Source organism: Prionailurus viverrinus, chromosome C2 (genome assembly GCF_022837055.1).
Source record: "Prionailurus viverrinus isolate Anna chromosome C2, UM_Priviv_1.0, whole genome shotgun sequence".
NCBI classification, from domain to species: Eukaryota; Metazoa; Chordata; class Mammalia; order Carnivora; family Felidae; genus Prionailurus; species Prionailurus viverrinus.
This window is the reverse complement of record NC_062569.1, coordinates 104,292,480-104,311,976: the sequence shown is the minus strand read 5'-3', so window position 1 is coordinate 104,311,976 and position 19,497 is coordinate 104,292,480. Positions and strand designations below refer to the sequence as shown.

Genomic DNA, 19,497 nt, shown 5'->3' with positions numbered 1-19,497 from the left:
TCTGTGCTCTACTAGACTACTGAAAATTTCAGAATGTGGCCTTTGTTTAGTTACCTCTCTACCTTTGGTCTTGCTAGTCCCTTACCTGCTCACTGTCCTCCTCTCTTCACCTGCTAAAATCATAATCATTTCTTTTTTTTATTAAAAAAATTTTTTTAATGTTTATTTATTTTTGAGAGAGGGAGAGAGACAGAGTGTGAGCAGGGGAGGAGCAGAGAGAAAGGGAGACACAGAATCTGAAGCAGGCTCCAGGCTCTGAGCTGTCAGCACGAAGCCCAATGCAGGGCTCGAACCCACAAACCGTGAGATCATGACCTGAGCAGAAGTCAGATGCTCAACAGACTGAGCCACCCAGGTGCCCCAAATCACAATCATTTCTTGAGATTCAGCTGAGATTTTATACCCTTTCCTACCTGGCCTTCCAAGATTCCCACAGGCAGAGGGGACTCCTGTGCTTTGGAGTTCTGTGGGCCTTTGTGTCTTTCCTGCATTTATACTGAGACATATTTTCACACTGATTAGACTTACAAATCTGCTTGACTGCACACTTCCTAAGGGCAAGTGCTACTTATAACAAGTGCTTAAGTTTTCCACAGCACTTACTTCAAAGTCTTCTCTACAGTAGTGTGGTACTGGGCCTGAAATTAAGGACCAACATTATGTGTGCCCTGATATGTGTGCCTGGGAGGGCTTCAGATGACCTAATCGCAAGTTCCCCTCTCCATTTTGCTCCGTGAGTGAGGTCCGCTAGCCAAACTACTATCCTAATCATGGGACTAGACACAGTGCCTGCTTATCCTTGAGTGATGGGTTTCAGATCCCTGCCAGCCCTTGGAATTATTCAAACAAGCCAATCGCATCCTCCCTTGAGAAGTGATAGTCACCGCACCCTGTTACTATAAAGCCTGCCTCCCACAGCCCCTCTTATTCCCTCTGTCAATAGTGTAACCACTGTGTAACCCTGCCTGGCATGCAGTGTCCTTCCTCTTCAGGCTGAGTGTATGTGACCAGTAAGCTATTGTCAAACTCACCTGTCCAGGGTCAGGTGTCCTATGTTCAGCCATCTCTATAACCCAGGGCAGAAATCCCTCCCTCACCAGCAAGGTAACAAGGAAGTGATCAAAACAAGTAGTTGTTAAATAAATTTACTTGTTTAATTAAAACAAAAAAGTAAAAGTTTTAGTCTTAGGAAGATGCCTTTCCAATGATGATACCCTTAGTTCCTTCAGTGACAGGATGATGCCTCTGGTTTGCATTTCTCACAACCCTTAGTATAGTAGGTTCCAAGGTGACTAAATGTAGGTCCCCAGCAAATTTCTGTTACATAATTGACTGACAGGTGAACACTAAAACATCCAGATTTGAGCTCTGGGATCTGGCTGCTTTGCTGTGGGCAGTAGCCAGGCAGAAAGAGTTGTAACAGAGAGCTTAGAGTTACGTGTTTCAAGGAAATACTCATGGGTGTACAAGAGATAGCTAGATATTAATGTGATTCATTCTATAATAATAAAATCAGACTTAGCATACCCAAAGAATCCCACTTGGGAGGCAACAACACATATTGCCAAGATGCAACCAGGATTTAAAATATTTTAGGAACTGTATCACTGTAATCACTGTAGAGAAACAACAAAAATTTATTCAGGCCCAGTGAAATAAATAAGATTAAAAAAAGAAAAACACAAGAAAAACAAAAACAAACATGACCAAGCTAGGTAATACAGCTTGGACTTACAAACAGGTACAATGATCAGTACTGCAGCTAATTTTCTCTCACAGCTGGTAATATTCTAAAACCTTATTCAAATCCCAATCCTATGAGGAACTTTTTGCAAAAGGGCTGAAATATTGGAAAATGGATGTAGTCTCTCAAGGTGACTACAATCTAGGGGCAAGAAGATTTTAAATGTATAATTTTGGATGTATTTGTCTTAAGAATAATAGAAAGAATCTGTTTACCAATACCTATGCAAAACCATAAATAATATGTAGTCATATATGTTAATACTTTAATATGTAAATTATTGATGTTTTAGTTCTAAACACACTAGAATATTTCAGGTAATGAAAGAAATGTGAGCTAATCCTATAACAGATTTGTTCACTGCATATATTTATTCACTGCACACACACACACACACACACACACACACACACAGAAGGAGGTCACTGTATGCTTGGTGACCAAGTTAACAATTAAAGATGGGGTTGAAATACATTCTTTTTAGTTTGACAAACTTTTTGGTAAACACAAAAATTTGAAACTTTTAAGTCTGAAAATCCCCCTTCCTTTTATGCACACACAGATGCATGCTATAAGATATTTTGTACATGTTGATTTATCTCAGTTCTCTTGAATTTTGAAAACTTCTCACGATTTATTCTATTTCAAGAAGTTTGGTACAACATTAATATTTACAACAAAATTTCTTCACGTAGCCTGAACCAGCTCAATGGGTCTTTTCAAAACATAGAATAATTTCAAGAAAGATTTTCGTATTCCTCATTTGCCTGACCTGAATACCTTTGAAATCATTCATAGGAAGCCAAAGACTTATCTTTTCCTTCTATCATCTGGTCAGGGTTTGTTTTTTTTTTTTTTCTCATCTTATTGTATCAGTAGAAAATGCAACAGGAAATTACATCCATGTTGCTAGTGTGTTATTTAGAATAACTGAGACCGGAATAAATGAGACAATGAGCTTCATATCAACTAAAAAATCAGTAATGTTCACAGACCTAACCAGATCTGAATAATGTCTATGTCCCGCATTCCTGCCTGAAAGTGGTTATCTCGCCATAATCAGAGTAAGTAGATATTACAGGTGACAATTGCCAAAAGCTGAATCTATCCCTCTGAGGAGGTCCAGTTCTTTAGTTTCATTTCTCATCAGAAGTGAAATCAGAAAACAGCTTTAATAGTACCAGTAAACATTTACTACATCATGGGTGGGCCATTATTATTATTATTATTTCTATCAGCTCTGAGTTCTGGTCATTATCATTGTTATTATTTTTTTAAGCAACCTGTCCTCCCCTGACGAAGTTCACTGGTTATAAAATAAACAAAATCAATGTGACATCCATTCTTGTTAGGAATAATGGCTATTTTCAAGGAAGATGTAGTTTCATCTAAAGCCTAATAAATAAGGTTGATGGGACACTGGTCGATAAAACCTGAGGCCCACAAAGACAGTGAGAGGTCAGTCACCCTATCTCCTTCCTGATAGGGTCTTTGAGAATCAGATGCCAACAGCTTAGCTAAAGAGAGCGTGCAGAACACCAAAAGCAGTAGGCCTTGGCCTTCCCAGACCTGGCTCCAGAACTCACTGCAATCCACGGTCATAGCAAGACATGCCGCCACGCATGCTGCCACGGACAAAGCCACAGAAAACTTTATACTTAATTCCCCAGGCAAACTCAGTTAATCTTTCCCAGAGCACATGGAAAGATTTCAGAGTATGGGAACATCACTGAATTCAGAAACCATACACTGCAGCTAATTTACTAATAAGCCATGAAGTATTGTCATAAATTACTTAAACTAACTGGTACTTGTCCAATTAAATGAACAAACTACATCCTGCAAGGTAGTGGCCTTGAGGATTTATGACAGTTGTTTGTTTGCATGCTAATTTGCCAAATTTCGTTAAGCTGCTTTGGGTTTACTCATTCACCTTATATTAATCAGCCAGGCCCTACAGTGCTCATATTTTCAGCTCTGTGTTTTTCCAGTCAAGAGCATGACCATTTTTAATCTCGACAAGTTTGCTCACGCATTAACAGTGGAGGCCATGCATAAGCGGCAAATGCGTCCCGACAATCTGCGCGGGAGATGATGGAGGAGGGCAACTGACACGAGGGTTGAGTTAGGTTGCCACGGGTGCTGCACACAAAGCCCATTAAGAGAAACTGCGCAGAGCTCTCCTGCCCTTCTTCCCATCCTCTGACAGAGCCCGAGTCCTGATATGGATCGATACGGCAAACAGGGACCATTCTCCTTAAATGAAAATGAACGAGGAGAAAAACATGCATTACCTTCTCAACGAGATCTATGCAGGCTTGTAAATCCAGACCGAAGTCGAAGGACACCCAGCCAATGCCTTCTTTCCTGTATTCCTCTTGCTCCAGAACAAACATGTGCTGATTAAAGAGCTGTTGTAATTTTTCATTGGTAAAATTAATGCAAAGTTGCTCCAGGCTGTTATACTTCGAAGATGTGATTAGGTGAGAAGAAGAGATAAAAGAAAAATTGAACAAATGGTAACTATCCCAGGTGATGGCTATGTTAATTAACTTGACTTTATTTCACAATGCACATGTGTGCCACATCACCACGTTGTATGCCTTAAACATATGTTTTTTAATTGTCTAATATACCTCAATAAAAAAATAAAATAAAATTGAGGTCCACTTGGAAAAAGGTACAGAGAATATCATAACCGCAATCAGATGATGGCAAATAGACCCAGTAAGTAACAAATCCTCAATTAAATCCTTACCTCCTTGAAATACACCTGCAAACTAAACATTATGACAACAAGATGACACACAATGATATCAAAATTTAAAATCGTAAAAGGCTCTTCTATTTCTAGTTACCTTTATTTAAGGCTGAATTTTTAATACTACTAATTATAACTATTGTTATTTATTAATATTAAAAATAACTCTTCTCCAACCAGAGTGGCTCTCAAGTTTTCAGCGAATGAAACTCATCATGCTTTGACTCCATTTTCTGATGTTCAATTCACATTTTCTAACCTCCTCATAAATACGCATTGGCTTCATTTTAACCAGATATACTTACATCAAGGATTTCAAAACCAGTGATGTCAAGAATGCCAATGAAGAATTGCCTTGACAGCCTGGCATCCAGGACCCTGTTGATCCGTGCCACCAGCCACTTAAACATCCTTTCATATATTGACTTGGACAGGGCACCAACAGCATAGATCACCTGGAAAGCACATTGAAAGCACTCCACATCTGCCAGCAGTGTCCATTTTAATCCTGGGCATTTTCTATCAGCAGCCACCTTCTAGCAAAATTGGGATCTATTTATTGACTTTCTGTGGTTCTAGCGTGCCGCTGAGATGATACAGGAGGAGAAATTTAATACAATGAGAAGAAAGGGAGAAGGAAGCAAGGGGGAGGAAACAGAGGCAAGCCAGCCTAGTGCGTCCTTACCAGGCATTCCTGTGAGAGAAATGTTTCTATTAGCAAAGGACCAACTCCCCAGGGGGTAGAGTGGTAATGCATTTGAAAGCCTTGCTATTTGAAGTGTGGCCCTAAGACCTGCAGCATCAGCACCACCCGGAAGCATGTTAAAGATGCCAGCTCTCAGCAACTCTGCATCTGGTCTCAGACCTATGAATCTGAACTGGCACTCTAACACAATCCTCCACTGACCCCTGTGCACCATAAAGTTTGGAAAACACTGGTAGAGTAGGTTAGGAGTCTGGAATGCCTAGCCCTTACCTGCTGCTGCTGTTAAGAAATTTTGTAGCCTTTGGCAAGTGACCTACTCTCTCTGGACTACAGTATCTTCCCCTGAATAATGTTCTTGAAGGTTCTTTCTAGGCTCAGCTTCCACATTCTTTATTCTATCAGTTCCCAGGGTTGCTCTCAACTCCCTGTAGGGAGAATGGCGATTTAGCGCATCAATCTGACTCAGGTTCTCCTACTGGAAAACTCAGGCTGCATTTCCCCTCCCTGGAGGTGTGTGGCAAAGGCTCTAACGTACGTAACCTACTGGGGAGAGCTCCAACCTCAGTGCCGACTGATGGTGTGTAAATGCAGATCCTACTTCCATGATGCAAAAGTGCTGCGATAGTAACAGGTTTCTGATAGACCCCAGGTAGGAGTGAATTTCAGCCAGATGGTCTCCAAGCCTGGAAGCAGAATGGGCTCCGAGCACTTAACATTTAAAATAGGCCTAGCCCATCCATCCTTCAGCTGCCCAAGAGAGAGCACGCAGCAGGAGCTTGTTGGTGTCTGGTGGTGATTTAGTTATGAGACACCCACTCTCTGATCAGTTATCTTGAGTCATTTCCACAGTGATCCATAAGCCGGATGGCATCACTGTTTTTTATTATTGGCGTCAAGAGCACACCCGCACAGATAAAGCACCAAGAAGGGTTTTATCCTCTGGAGCACTGAGGAAATCACTCTCTGCCTACAGCAGTCACATTGATACTTTAAAAAGAACATGACGAACTTGCTCACCCCTTTTTAATTCCCTAAATGTTCAGAAATGGGAGTGGGAGAGAAACTGGCCAGGGGTGAAGAGTAGTGAAGAAACAGGAAGAAAGCCTGAAGATGTAGTCAAGGGAGGAATTAGACAACATGGCGTCTGCTCAATGAAACCAATAAGCCAAGATACTGCTCAATAATTAATCATTTTCATCCTTTTCTATCCAATAAAGAGGAATTACACAGCAGGACCTACACTTCCACTTTTCAGGGACTACATGAACTCATTCCTTAGCTCTCTTTCAAATAACCTCGCAGAAGACTTTGATCACTGAGGAGCAGTATCACAGGATAGAACAAAAACTACCAAAAAGAAATGGAGTCAAATAGCCACATTTGTGGCCACTTTGACCCCTGCCTTTTTAAATATTAAAATATGATTTTGATTAATTTATTAATTTAACATTAACTTATTAATATTAAAATATGCATCTGCCAGAGTTGTTGGGAGAGACTCAATGAGACAGAGGATGTAAATGTATGTAACACAACATTTGGCATTTGCTATCCAATAAATGTTGGTTCCCACTCTCCTGTTTCCTTTCCACTCTTACTACTTCCTCATCTTCACTCCAGGATTTACTAGCTATATTACCTCGAAGAGTTAATTTTGGTAAGGTTCACCATCTTTGACTATAAAAAGGGAAATATAAATAAGATCAATTTTGCAGGCTTGCTGTTCAATTGAATGGGATATCCATACAAAGCACTCAGCACATAGTCAGTAGTTACTGATTATTGTGGTTTTTAAATCATTATTAAACTCTTAAAAATTAAAACAATTGCGGTGCCTGCGTGGCTCACTCAGTTAAGTGTCCAACTTCAGTTCAGGTCATGATCTTTCAGTCTGTGAGTTCGAGCCCTGCATGGGGCTCTGTGCTGACAGCTCAGAGCCTGGAGCCTGCTTGAGATTCTGTGTCTTTTCCTTTCTGCCCCTCCCCCACTCGTACTCTGTCTCTCTGTCTCTCTGTCTCTCTCTCAAAAATAAATGTTAAAAAAATTGTTTAATAAATTAAAATATAAAATTAAAACAACTTATTTCTAAGAGGTATAGTTAGAACTCTCATGGAATCATAAAATACTAGATCTGAAGGACCTTAGTTCTGAATAATCATGTGTGGTGGCTCTCGATTTGGGATGGTACCTGCCCCTGAAGAAAGAACGCATTTGAAACTTGAGAGGGCATTTTTCAGCTGCCGTCATGACTGTGCTACTGGCATTCAGCACCTGGAAGCCGGAATGCAAAACCCCTACCATGTGTCAGACATGCTCACATCTGAAGGACCATCCCATTCAGATGCCAGTCACCCCTCCCCTGAGACACAGAGGGATTCAGCCTCTTTTCTGGGTACTCAGAGAGGTGAAGATATTTGACCAAGGTCCCAGAGTTAGTCAGCATCAGAGCTGGAAGCAAATTTTGTAAGTGTTAACACTGCAAGAATTTTTGCCATCTTTTGCAATTGTCATCAACAGAACATATACATCTCTATTCTTAGCAATGGCAATTGTCTCTATAAAGTCAGTAAAATCCCTAAGAAAAGAAAAGCCTTACAGGGTGCTTTCCCTACTCTCTCTCCAGGAGCAAGAGAAAGAGAAACAGAGAGAGGACGGAAGATGAGGAGTGGTTTTTTTTTTTTCTTTTAATGTTGGATAATAATACATTAGCTTGCTTCACTGGTTCTATTATAGTGAAGGCTGGTGGTAACTCAGTTCCTGAGAACACGGTATTAAAGAGCAGAAGGTTTGATTTCAGTGCTCCTCTGGGCTCATTAGTTTTATACAGAGCGAGTCCCTGTTCTATAATCATAGCACATCATGCATGCGTGTTGTGGTAAATGTGTTAAAAAGCAAGAAACTGCCAAACACCCTTAACTTCACTATGACAAAGAGTTCAACTACTTGTCCTGCTGATCATGGTTCAAGTTCAGCTCAATATTTAGTTTATCTTAATGTGTACAGAGCACCTACTGCTTGGAGAGCACTGTGCTGGATGCCAAGGGTACTAAAATGAATTCATCGCAGTCCATGGCCTCAAGGAGCTCCAGTGATGAGGGAGAACAAAAATGGAGACTAATTGTTTCAGTATAGTATTATGATAGAGGTAGAATTATTGATTTATAGAGTAAACTAAGCAAGGAAATTGCGGAAAGGTTTTAGATAACATAGTCACACCAGATGCTTTAATATGCCAAAAATAGAGTTTATTGTCATCAGATTAACTGCCTTCTATCACAAATTTGTACATTTGTCTATCTCATTTTCAGATTCAAAATGTATGTAAAGTAAGACAGTCTAAATGTCACCTGGATATGATCTGTGTGTCCTTTGCAGTGTTACTTATGTTCCCTAAGCCTCAGATTCTCCAACCTGGAAAACCTAAGTATTCCTCTATTTACCTCCGAGTATTGTTGCCAGAAGAGAAGGAATCAATGCCTGCGAGTGCTTTATCCATACTATGTGTGATCATACCATTCTCTCTTTCCAGGAAGCTATCATACCTGTAGCTAAGGGGATAATTTGACTCATTTTCACCAAGGGACGATTAGTGAAAGTGTGATCACTGCCCCAAGCAGTTAAGGTGGGTGCACTCTCTCCACAAACCATCTTTCCCCCCTGCGTGGCAACTCGGGAGGCCAGGTGTTCCAGGTGGCCTAACTACAATGCGGAAGAAGGCCATCCAATCTGTACTGGACTTGGTGTCAGAAATAAATGTTTATTTTGCTGTCACTGAGATTTCAGTGCATATGTGTTACTGCAGCATGGTATCACATATTGACTAACAGGCGTTATAGATGTAAATTTTTATTTTAAAATGCACTGGCATACTTAGATGGTATCATTACCCGGCAGCCCTGGGAACACTTACTGCATTCTGACAAAGCCTCCGGATCAGCAGTCCTGAGAGTACTTGTTATTCTATCATTAAAAGATTCTCCTGGATGCACAACAAAACCTAAATGACCTTCCATCTCTCATTTCTGCTCTCAACACCCCTCCTTCAAGTACTAACTTCAGCCTATATTTTAAAACCCTTTCTCAACTAATGTGTCTGTTACTCTAAAGAGTCAATATTCCAAATAGGTGAGGGGTGCCAATTTACCAGTTTTGTTCATATTGGAAATTAATGGCTTTGAAAGCTTCTTGAGCTGGACAAGAAAGACGTTGATCACAAGTAAAGGGCTTGCCTACTTCTACCAAGAGACTTGTTACCTACAGGAAAACTGTCAAACAGTATATTAAGAATCTGGAAAGATTCTTAACACAAGACCATTTACTGTGGTATGCATCACAAGTGAAAACATCCCGAATACTCATCACAGTAACTCTTACTTGCTTTTTTATAGAAGCTCTTGTTGCAGACAATATCAGAAGCTGAAAAATAACAAGTACAATATGTATACAATTCTTACAAGATCATAGAGTCATAATGCTCTGGAAATGTCACCTTACCTGTTCTACAGTTTGACTTCTAGTAACATATTCATTACCAACTTTGATTCTAGGATGGATCAAGCCCTTCACCAACTCAGAAGAGTTAATCCCCATGAGGAAAGCAGCTTTGTCAGCATCTGGTCAGAAGAAAGGAAGGAAGGGTTGGATGGAAAGGGGGAGAGAAGAAGGTGGGAGGAAGGAAGGGGGGGAGAGGGAAGAGAAAACACTATTTAAATTCATTCAATTATAGCCAAACAAAGTCCCCAGAGACAAAAGGAAGGTATGTTCAGACCTGTATAGCAAGGTATACTATAGTTTTGAAATAAAATGCTTGAATCTGAAATGTTTAGAAGACTTTACTTCTTGGAAGTGCAAATCAAACCACAATGAAATGCCACCTCACACCCACTAGCCTTGCTATAATCAAAAAGACAGATAATAACAAGAGTTGGTGAAGGTGTAGAGAGATTGGAACCCGCATACATTGTTGGTTGGAATGTAACATGGTAGAGCCACTATGGAAAACAGTTTGAGAGCTACTGAAAAATTCAATAGAGTTAATCTAGGAACCAGAAATTCTACTGGTGGGTATATACCTAATAGAAGTGAAGACATATGTTCACACCAAAAATTGCACACAAATCTTTCTAGCAATATTATTCATAACGGTCAAAAGTGGAAAAAACCTAAATGTCCATCAACCAATGAATAAACAAAATTCTGTATATAAATACAATGGAAACTTTTTCTGCTATTAAAAAGGAATGAAGTATTGAAGCATGCTTCAATATGGCAAACTTGAAAACGTTATGCTAAGTGAAAGAAGCCAGAAACAAAAGGCCACGCATTGTGTGATTCCAGTCATATGAACCGTCCAGAACAGGCAAATCCAAAGAACAGAAAGTAGCCCCTGTGGTTGCTAGGGGGAGAAGGGAATAGGGAGTAAGTACCAATGGGTACAGGGTTCTTTTTCTGTTTTTATTCCTCACATTTTTATTTAAATTCCAGTTAGTTAACACACAGTGTAAGATTAGTTTCAGGTGTAGAATAGGGCTCTTTGAAGTAATTGAATGCTCTGGAATTAGATAGTGGTAATAATTACACAATCTTGTGAGTATGATAAAACTCACTGAGCTGTATACTTTAAATGAGTGAATTTTATGGTATGTGAATTACACCTCAGTTGTAAAAAGAAATCTATTTCTTCATCCTGGCCCTCTTCTAAAACAAAATACTTGACACACAGGAAAAATCTCATCTTTATTATTTGCCTATTTTCCCCATCTACATATGCATGTGTAGGTTCTTTCAATGAAACAGGGACTTGGGCATGTAATTTGATAATTCAAGACAACCACCAATAATCAACATAAGCCAGGATACTTGAATTTATCAAAAACATTTCTTTTTGGGCCGCCTGGGTGGCTCAGTGGGTTAAGCATCCGACTTTGGCTCAGGTCATGATCTTACTGTTTATGTGTTTGAGCCCCGTGTGCTGTGCTGACAGATCAGAGCCTGGAGGCTGCTTCAGATTCTGTGTCTCCATCTCTCTCTGTCCCTCCCCCAACTCGCGCTCTGTCTCTCTCTCTCAAAAATAAATCAACATTAAAAAAAATTTAAAAAAAACAAAACCTTTCTTTTCCTACCGTCTCTGTTTGCTCCATAGTGCCCTCTGCTGCCCAACAAATATACTTACAACCCACACAATTGGCATTATTCTAAATCAGTGCTTCCATTTTCTAAGGAAAGTGGGGAAGAAAGAATAAACATGTATCACATCATGTGTTAAAAAATGACAATACAAAAGAATGCCACAGGCAAAAAGTTATAAGCACACTCCAATTATAAATTTCTTCAGTTGTCAAGCCAAAGGAATATTTTGCTCATCTAACCCCTCTGCTATACCTTACATTTTTATATGAATTCTGAGATATGCTAGTATATCTGATGTAGTCACTTTATGAAATAATGTCTTACAAGAGGAGAAAATGCAGTCTTTCATTACTTCACTAAGGAGTAAAAAAATTTCCTGAGCAATAACCGCAAATAGGGAGTAAAGTAAAAACAAAAAACAATTAGAGAACTGTATGTCACTCGTATTAACTATATCCATTTCCTTTTGTGGGCCTTTGAAACTTTCACAAAGGATTAAAAACCTTGAAATATTTATTTTCTTGTTAACTAAGATCAATATATATTATACATACATTTCCACAGGCTACACACCTACTCTATGTCAGAGATAATGGCCCAGGTACGCAGTTGCTATGAAACCTTTCAAAATGCAAAGCCTATTTGGGGAAATAAATGGGAAATCAAAAGTAGAGCAGATGTGCTCATCCTATGCTGAGATATCCCTGCTAAGAGTGCCATATTTGGAGACAAAAGCATGATTATTTCAAGTTAAGAATCCGATGGATCAGAATCCTAGCCTTTTTGCACTGGAAGAAACTTTAAAGAGCACATGACCTAGAATTAAAAAATATTTTAAAAAAGAGAAATGTAATGTGCCTGATGAATCTGAGTGGAAATGAATTCTAACTGACAATGTGAAAAATGAACAGTTCCTACAATATCTGCTCAAAAAAAAAAAAAAAAGATAGGAGTTCCGTTTTCTGAGCTTTGGAAGCATTCAGATGGACAATACAGGTAATAATAGTCTCAAACTCATACCTCCTTTTTCCAGTGTTAAGGACAGTCTTTTGAGTCTATTTTTATCCATGAACAAAGGAAACTCAAATTCTCTGTACAGTATCCCACCTTAAGCTCTAACAGAAATAGCATCCAACATTACAGAATTATTTGCCACCCACTCCAGAGACAGTCAAGTGTCTACAGACAGAGAAGTGGTATACCTTGCATTTATCCTACAGGTGGATATTACACATTCTTCAGTTTTTTGTTGTGTTTTGTTTTGTTTAGACAGAAAACAGTACTTGTCATCTTGCTCTAAAACATAAATGACTTCATTTGCACTAAAAGTTTCACAACCAAGATGAAAATAGTTTAAATCTCTGAATAAATATCCATCAGACAGTCAGGAAATGATATTATGAACAAAGCAAGGTCTGTAAACACATTTTCATCATATAAACTGATATGTTCTGAAAAGAGGCTTTATGAAATTCCCACCATCATGCCCCAGGACCTTGTGAATAAACCCAGGGATTTTTAATTAGGCTGTCTGGTCTTACCTGGGAGAGGCAATGTTTAGCTAGAGCAGGTGTTCTCACACATTGGCATGAATCAAAATACCCCGGAGAGCTCATAAAGGTACAAAGGACTGAGCTTGCTGAAGGTGGTTGGGTCTGGACCTGTTTTTATCATGTTCCCCAGGTGCTTCTGACATACATGAAGATTTGAGAACACAGTCCATATTATAGTGGTCCTCAAACTTGGCTGCACAGTGGGGTCACCTGGTAAGTTGTAAAAAAGACAATGATGCCTGTGCTTATACCCATGATTAGTTTTCTTTGGTCTGGGTGAGGGCTGAGCTTCAGAAATTTCAAAGCTCGCCGGTGAGTCCAATGTGCAGCCAAATTGGAAAACTAGTCTCTGAAGAATGGTAACCAGGTTTAGTAAGTACGTTTTGAAGTCAAGAAGGTAGAACAAAGTCTGGCTTTACCTGAAAACAAGTAAGGGCGTAGAGAAAAACAAAAGGCAATCTTTTCCAACTTTACAATTTCATCCCAGTTCAGTCCCATATGTAAACAACCAGATATAAAGAAAGGAACAAAATCCAGTTTTGTCAATCCTGGCTGATGTAAAGAGGGGTTAGAAGAATGACATTTAATTGTTAGCCTTTCAAGTAGGGTTCTAATATGATTTCTGAGCTGTTCACATTTCGCTATTATTATTGAATAAAGTTTACTAAGCATTTACTATGTGCAAGGCCTAAGTGCTAGATGCTGTAGCAAGAGAGATAAACAAGACAAAAAATTTTGGGCATCAAGGAGTTTATAATCCATGAAGGTAAATAAAACAGAAAAAAATAACAAGTCAGTAAAACAACTTCTTATCAAAGACAAAGAAATCGATTATTAGGAAAGTTTGAAAGAGGAAGGAATCCCTTAGGACTGTCTGACCAAGGAAGATTTCAAAAAGAAATAGTATTTGACCTGAGCCTTGAAAGATGAGAATGGTTTAATAGGCAAATACAGGAGGAGCACCTGGGTGGCTCAGTTGGTTAAGTGTCCAACTTTGGTTCAGGTCATGATCTCACGGTTCATGAGTTCAAGGCCTGCACTGGGCTCTGTGCTGACAGCCTGAAGCCTGCTTTGGATTTTGTGTTTCCCTCTCTGTCTGCCCCTCACTCACTTGTGCTCTGTTTCTCTCTCAAAAATAAATAAACATTAAAAAAATTTTTAATAATAGTAGGCAAATACAGGTGAACAAGAATACCTGAGACAGATCAGCATGACTTACAGGCACTGCAGCAGGCCAGAGTCAAACTGGACTCTTTGACCAGTTGCCTGGTCAAACTGGACCACAAAGTCAGGGAGTGAGCAATAAACAGAAAAGCGGGTGATTTCTGGTCACAGAAGACATCTGATGCCACTCACTATAAGGTATTCATTAAATAATGGAGAAACAGTAAAGGGACTTTTAGCAAAGCAATGGCATAGAGTCAGGCTTCACAATGATTAATTTTGTGCAGGTGTGCACGACAGACCAGAGCAGGAAGAGTAGAAAGAAAGTGAACCCACCGCAAGATGCCAACATGCAAAGTGCTGATGGTCTAAACTGGTAATAAGAAAGGGAAAAAAAGACTGAGAAACTTGACTAAGAGGTTCTGACCTGAGAAGTGAGAGAAGAGCAGAGCATGAATACAAATAGAGAAGTCAATAGAAAGACGTCTAGTCTCGTGGGAGCAGACGAGAATACAATGAGTTTTAGCCACACAGTTTAGGATACCAGGTGATTATGCCATAGGAAGTTAGGAATGTGGGGTTGGCACTCAAGAAAGACGCAAAGGCAAGAATGCCCCTTCAGTTTAGGTGCCTTCTCTCTTTCCACCCTCTTGTCCATCTGTCCAGCTCCTTCAATCCTCCCTCTATGGTTAATTGGGGAAAAAAAATCACCAATGCTTAATAGATTAAGAGCCCTAAGAAATCAGTGAGAAAGTTGATTGTTTCCAACAAAAATGTTCGGGTTTTTTTAATGTTTATTTTTTATGTTGAGAGAGAGAGCATGAGCTGGGGAGGGGAAGAGAGAAAGAGAGACGGAGAGAAAGACAGAGAGAGAGAGCATCCCAAGCAGGTTCCATGCTGTCAGGGCAGAGCCTGACATGGGGCTCCGTGTGACAAATTGGGAGATCACAACCTGAGCTGAAATCAAGAGTTGTAGGGGCGCCTGGGTGGCTCAGTTGGTTGAGCATCCGACTTCGGCTCAGGTCATGATCTCACAGTCTGTGAGTTCGAGCCCCGTGTCGGGCTCTGTGCTGACAGCTCAGAGCCTGGAGCCTGCTTCTGATTCTGCATCTCCCTCTCTCTTTGCCCCTCCCCCGCTCATGCTCTGTCTCCATCTCTGTCTGTCAAAAAGAAAAATAAACATTAAAAAAAAAAGAAAGAGTTGGATGCCCAACTGACGGAACCACCCACACACCCCCAAAATGGGCTCAATTTAAAAGTGGGCTAAGGATGGAAATAAAAATCTGAAAAAGAAATGATGCAAATGTGTCAGAACACACAAAAATTAACTTTATTAATATTTAAATAAAAAACAAAACTTGGCTATTTGGCAAGAGAAAGAACTGTTAATGTTAGTGAACACAGTGAGAAAGTTACTCTCAAAGCTGCTAATAGGAATATAAATGGCAAAACATAGGGCAGCTTGAGAGAAAAATTTACTTTTAGAAGTTTATTCTAAGAAAATTATATATATCTTTGAATTTGTAAGGGTGTTCACCAAAATTTTGTTCATGATGGTAAAAATCTGGAAATAAATTATTCAATAAGAAATATTTAAACTAATTATCCATACATGGACACTTTATAACCATCTAAAAAGTTATTGCAGAAAATATGGAAGATGTTCACATATAATTTAGTGAAAAACTCTAGAACGAAACAACATGAAAAGCATGAACATATATATTTTGTTTAAAAAAGTTCTCTGTGCATATTCAACTATAAAAACACAGGAAAGATGTGTCCTCTGGCATTAGCAGTGATTGTCCCTGAGTACGTAGGATTTTTTAAACAAATAATCATGTGCCAGGCACTTTTTTAAAACCCAGAAACACAGCACTGAACACACCAAATTAAGTCCCTGTAGGTCAATAAAAAATATCTGTATGAATGACATGAAGAAAAATATTCAGGTTAAGGAGAAAGAGAGTGATCAGGAGGCAGCGGGAGTGGTCAGGGAAGTCACCACTGAAGAATACACCTTAATAAAATGAGGGAGTAAGCCATGAGGATGCCTAGGAAAAAAGAGTTCCCGATGGAAGGAGAAGTCATGAAAAAGTCCTGAAACAAGGAGCTCCTATGCTCTAAGAAGAGCCAATAGACCAGTAGGGCTGAATGAAGGGAATGACAGAAGGGGAAATGGTAGATGAAGTTTCTGTACCCTATTTCGGGGAGATAGGTTGGTAGTGGGGGTGGTGATGATTCCACACCAAGCAATTCTGTGACACCAGCTGGGTGTTCTATGCTGGGTGTCCTACAATTCAACTCAATTCTACCTGAAGATAGCATCAGATTGCATGGGTTCAGTTCCATGAGACTATTCTCCCCCTCCTCCACTTCAGATGACAATGACAAATCCAGGTTGTCTCTTGGGCTACCGACTCAGGCTGTAGATCCGTGGTTCCAATGACCCTCTCCTCAGGTTCAATTAATTTGCTAGGGGTTCACAGAATTCAAGGAAATATATTACTTACTATATCAATAATTCATTATAAAAACAAATCACTCAGGAATAGCCAGATGGAATAGATGGCATAGGGCAAGGTATAGAAAAAGAGTGCAAAGCTTCCATGCCCTAAACATGTCTTCCCAAATCTCCATATGTTCACCAACCCAGAAGCTCTCTAAACCTGTCCTTTTGGGTTTTTATGGAGGCTTCACTACATGGACATGACTAATTAAATCATTGGTCATTGTGATGGAACTAAATCTTTAGCCTCTCTCCTCTCCCCTGTTGGAGGTGGGACTGAAAGTTCCATCTCTCTAACCACCTGGTTAGTTCCAATGGTGACCAGCTCCCATCCTTAGTTACAGTCCAAAAGTCGACTCATTAACATAACAAAAGCACCTTTATTGCTCTCATCACTTAGAAAATTCCAAAAGTTTTAAGAACTCTGTGCCAGAAACTTGAGTTTAATAAAAAGTTAATAAAAAATGTAATTTTTTATTAAAAATCACAATATCAAAAAAAGTCACAGTATCACAGTAGGAGGTGGGATTAGAGAGATTTAGAGGTATCACAGAGGATGAGGCTATGAAGGGAACTTGGGGCTTATTTTAAGTACCATGGGAGCTATTAGTGAGTCTAGAGCAAGGAGAGGGCATGAATGGACTTACACTATGAAAGAGTCACCATTGGCTGTTCTGTGCAGACCTATCAGTCATGAGACAAGAGTGAAGACAGGGAGACCAATAAAGAAGATATTTCAATAATCTTGTAAGAAATGATGCCTCGGGCTAGATGCTAACAGTAGACATGGTCATGGTGTGTAAGTAGTTACGAGTTTTATACATATTTAAAGGTAGATACAGCAAGGCAGAGACAAAGGAGTTCACGATGATGCTAAGTGTTAGGGCAACTGAGAGAATCCAGTTGACATTTACTAAAAACTGAGAAATGAAGAGAAATGAAGAGCAGGGGCGGGGTGAGATGAAGAATTTAATTCTACACAGGTTGAATTTGAGATGACCACCTAAGAAATCAGAAAAGATTCAAGGATCAAGCCCAGCATCTCTATAGCATTTACAAGTGGGAAAGATGAGGACAGTCCAGCAAAGACTTTGAGAAGGAACCACTGGGGAGATTGGAGGATATTATGTACATCATTTTCTTGTATGTATTTTATGATAAATAAGTATGCCTAGCTTTCATAATGAGAACAATTCTTCAAAAAACCTGTTTCAAAGAGTGTAAAAAACAAAAACAAAACAAAACCAAAAAACAAAAACACAACAACAAAAAAAGCAACAAAATAAGATGTCACAAAAGCACATTTTAATATGTTAACATAAGATGTTTACACAAGCATCAGGTCATATTCCTTCACTTCATTCTCATCTGTGCTCAAGTGTTCTCTTTCCTGAGGGGATTTTCTGACTATCTACAAGAACCTTCAAATCCCAATTATGCTTTATTCTTCTACTCTGCTTTATTTTTTTCATTACGACTTCATGTGTGTTTGTCTGCTTATGTATAATGGTCTATCTCCCACACTAGGTAGTCAGGACAGGGATGATCTCATGTGCACAGGTATATCCTGAGCACCAAAACAGCCCCTGGCACAGACTGGCCTCAAAAATTATTCATTAAACAATTAAAAAACAAACAACCCAATTCAAAAATGGGCAAAGTATTTGAATTAATATTTTTCCAGAGAAGATATCCAAATGGCCAATAAACACATGATAAAATACTCAACATGCCTAATCATCAGGAAATGCAAATCAAGACCACAAGAAGATATTACTCTATACCCATTAAGATAGCTATTATAATTTTTTTTTTTTTAAGAATTGAAATCAGGGACTTGAATGGATATTTAAACACCAATGTTCGCAGTAGCATTAATCATAGTAGTGAAAGGTAGAAGCAACTCAAGTGTCTGTAGATGGATAAATGGATAAACAAAATGTGAAATATATATACAACGGAATATTATTCATTTCTTAAAAAGGAATGAAATTCTGACATATACTATAACATGAATCTTGAAGACATTATACTAAGTGAAATAAGCCAGACATAGAAAGAAAAATACCGTATGATTTCACTTACCTAAATACCTAGAGTAGGCAAATTCATAGAGACAGAAAATAGATTAATGGTTGACAGGGATTCAGAAAATGGGGTAATAGGGAATTATTAATAGGTACAGAATTTCAGTTTCAGATGATGAAAAAAGTTCTGGAGATGAAGCGTGGTGATGGTTGTACAACAATGTGAATGCACTTAACGTCACTGAACTATATACTTAAAAACAGTTAAAATGGTAAATTTTATGTTATGGATATTTTAGCACAATTGAAAACAAAAAATTTTAAGAAATTACTTGTTAAAAGATTTGAATGAATGGGTTTTCTCTTTTTTGCTTTAGCAGCCAGGAATTTTAGTATTAAATGAAATAATTATAACTATGCTTCCTTCCCTTTTTTTTTTAAAGCTTATTCATTTATTTTGAGAGAGAGAGAATGTGAATGAGTGGGGGAAGGGCAGAGAGAGAGAGAGAGAGAGAGAGAGAGGGAAAGAGAGGGAGAGAGAGAATTCCAAGCAGGCTCCATGCAGTCAGGTCAGAGCCCCATACAGGGCTCAGTCTCACTGATTGTGAGATCACGACCTGAACTGAAATCAAGAGTTGGATGTGTAACTGAGCCACCCAGGTGCCCTGCTTCCTTCTTTTCATAAGGAGGATGCCTCAAATTTTTTTGGTAAGCAGGCAAGACTATAAAGTTTTTTTTTTTAATATTTATTTTTGAGAGTGGGGGGAGAGGGGCAGAGAGAGAAAATCCGAATCTGAAGCTGGCTCCAGGCTCCAAGCTATCAGCACAGAACCTGATGTGGGTCTCGAACTCATGAACCGCAAGATCATGACCTGAGCTGAAGTCAGACGGGACGCTTAACCAA

General features: G+C 39.1%; 1 protein-coding gene across 1 annotated transcript in view; it reads right to left on the bottom strand.

Annotated features, from left to right (window-relative positions):
* Window positions 1-19,497, bottom strand: part of MYH15 (myosin heavy chain 15) — a 146,365-nt gene that overhangs the window by 98,738 nt on the left and 28,130 nt on the right. Inside the window, exons 13-15 of the mRNA XM_047875153.1 lie at window positions 9,706-9,824; window positions 4,811-4,960; window positions 4,039-4,209 (exon numbers count right to left, since the gene is read on the bottom strand). Coding sequence (XP_047731109.1) covers window positions 4,039-4,209; window positions 4,811-4,960; window positions 9,706-9,824 — 440 coding nt within the window. The remainder of the gene's footprint in view (window positions 1-4,038; window positions 4,210-4,810; window positions 4,961-9,705; window positions 9,825-19,497) is intronic.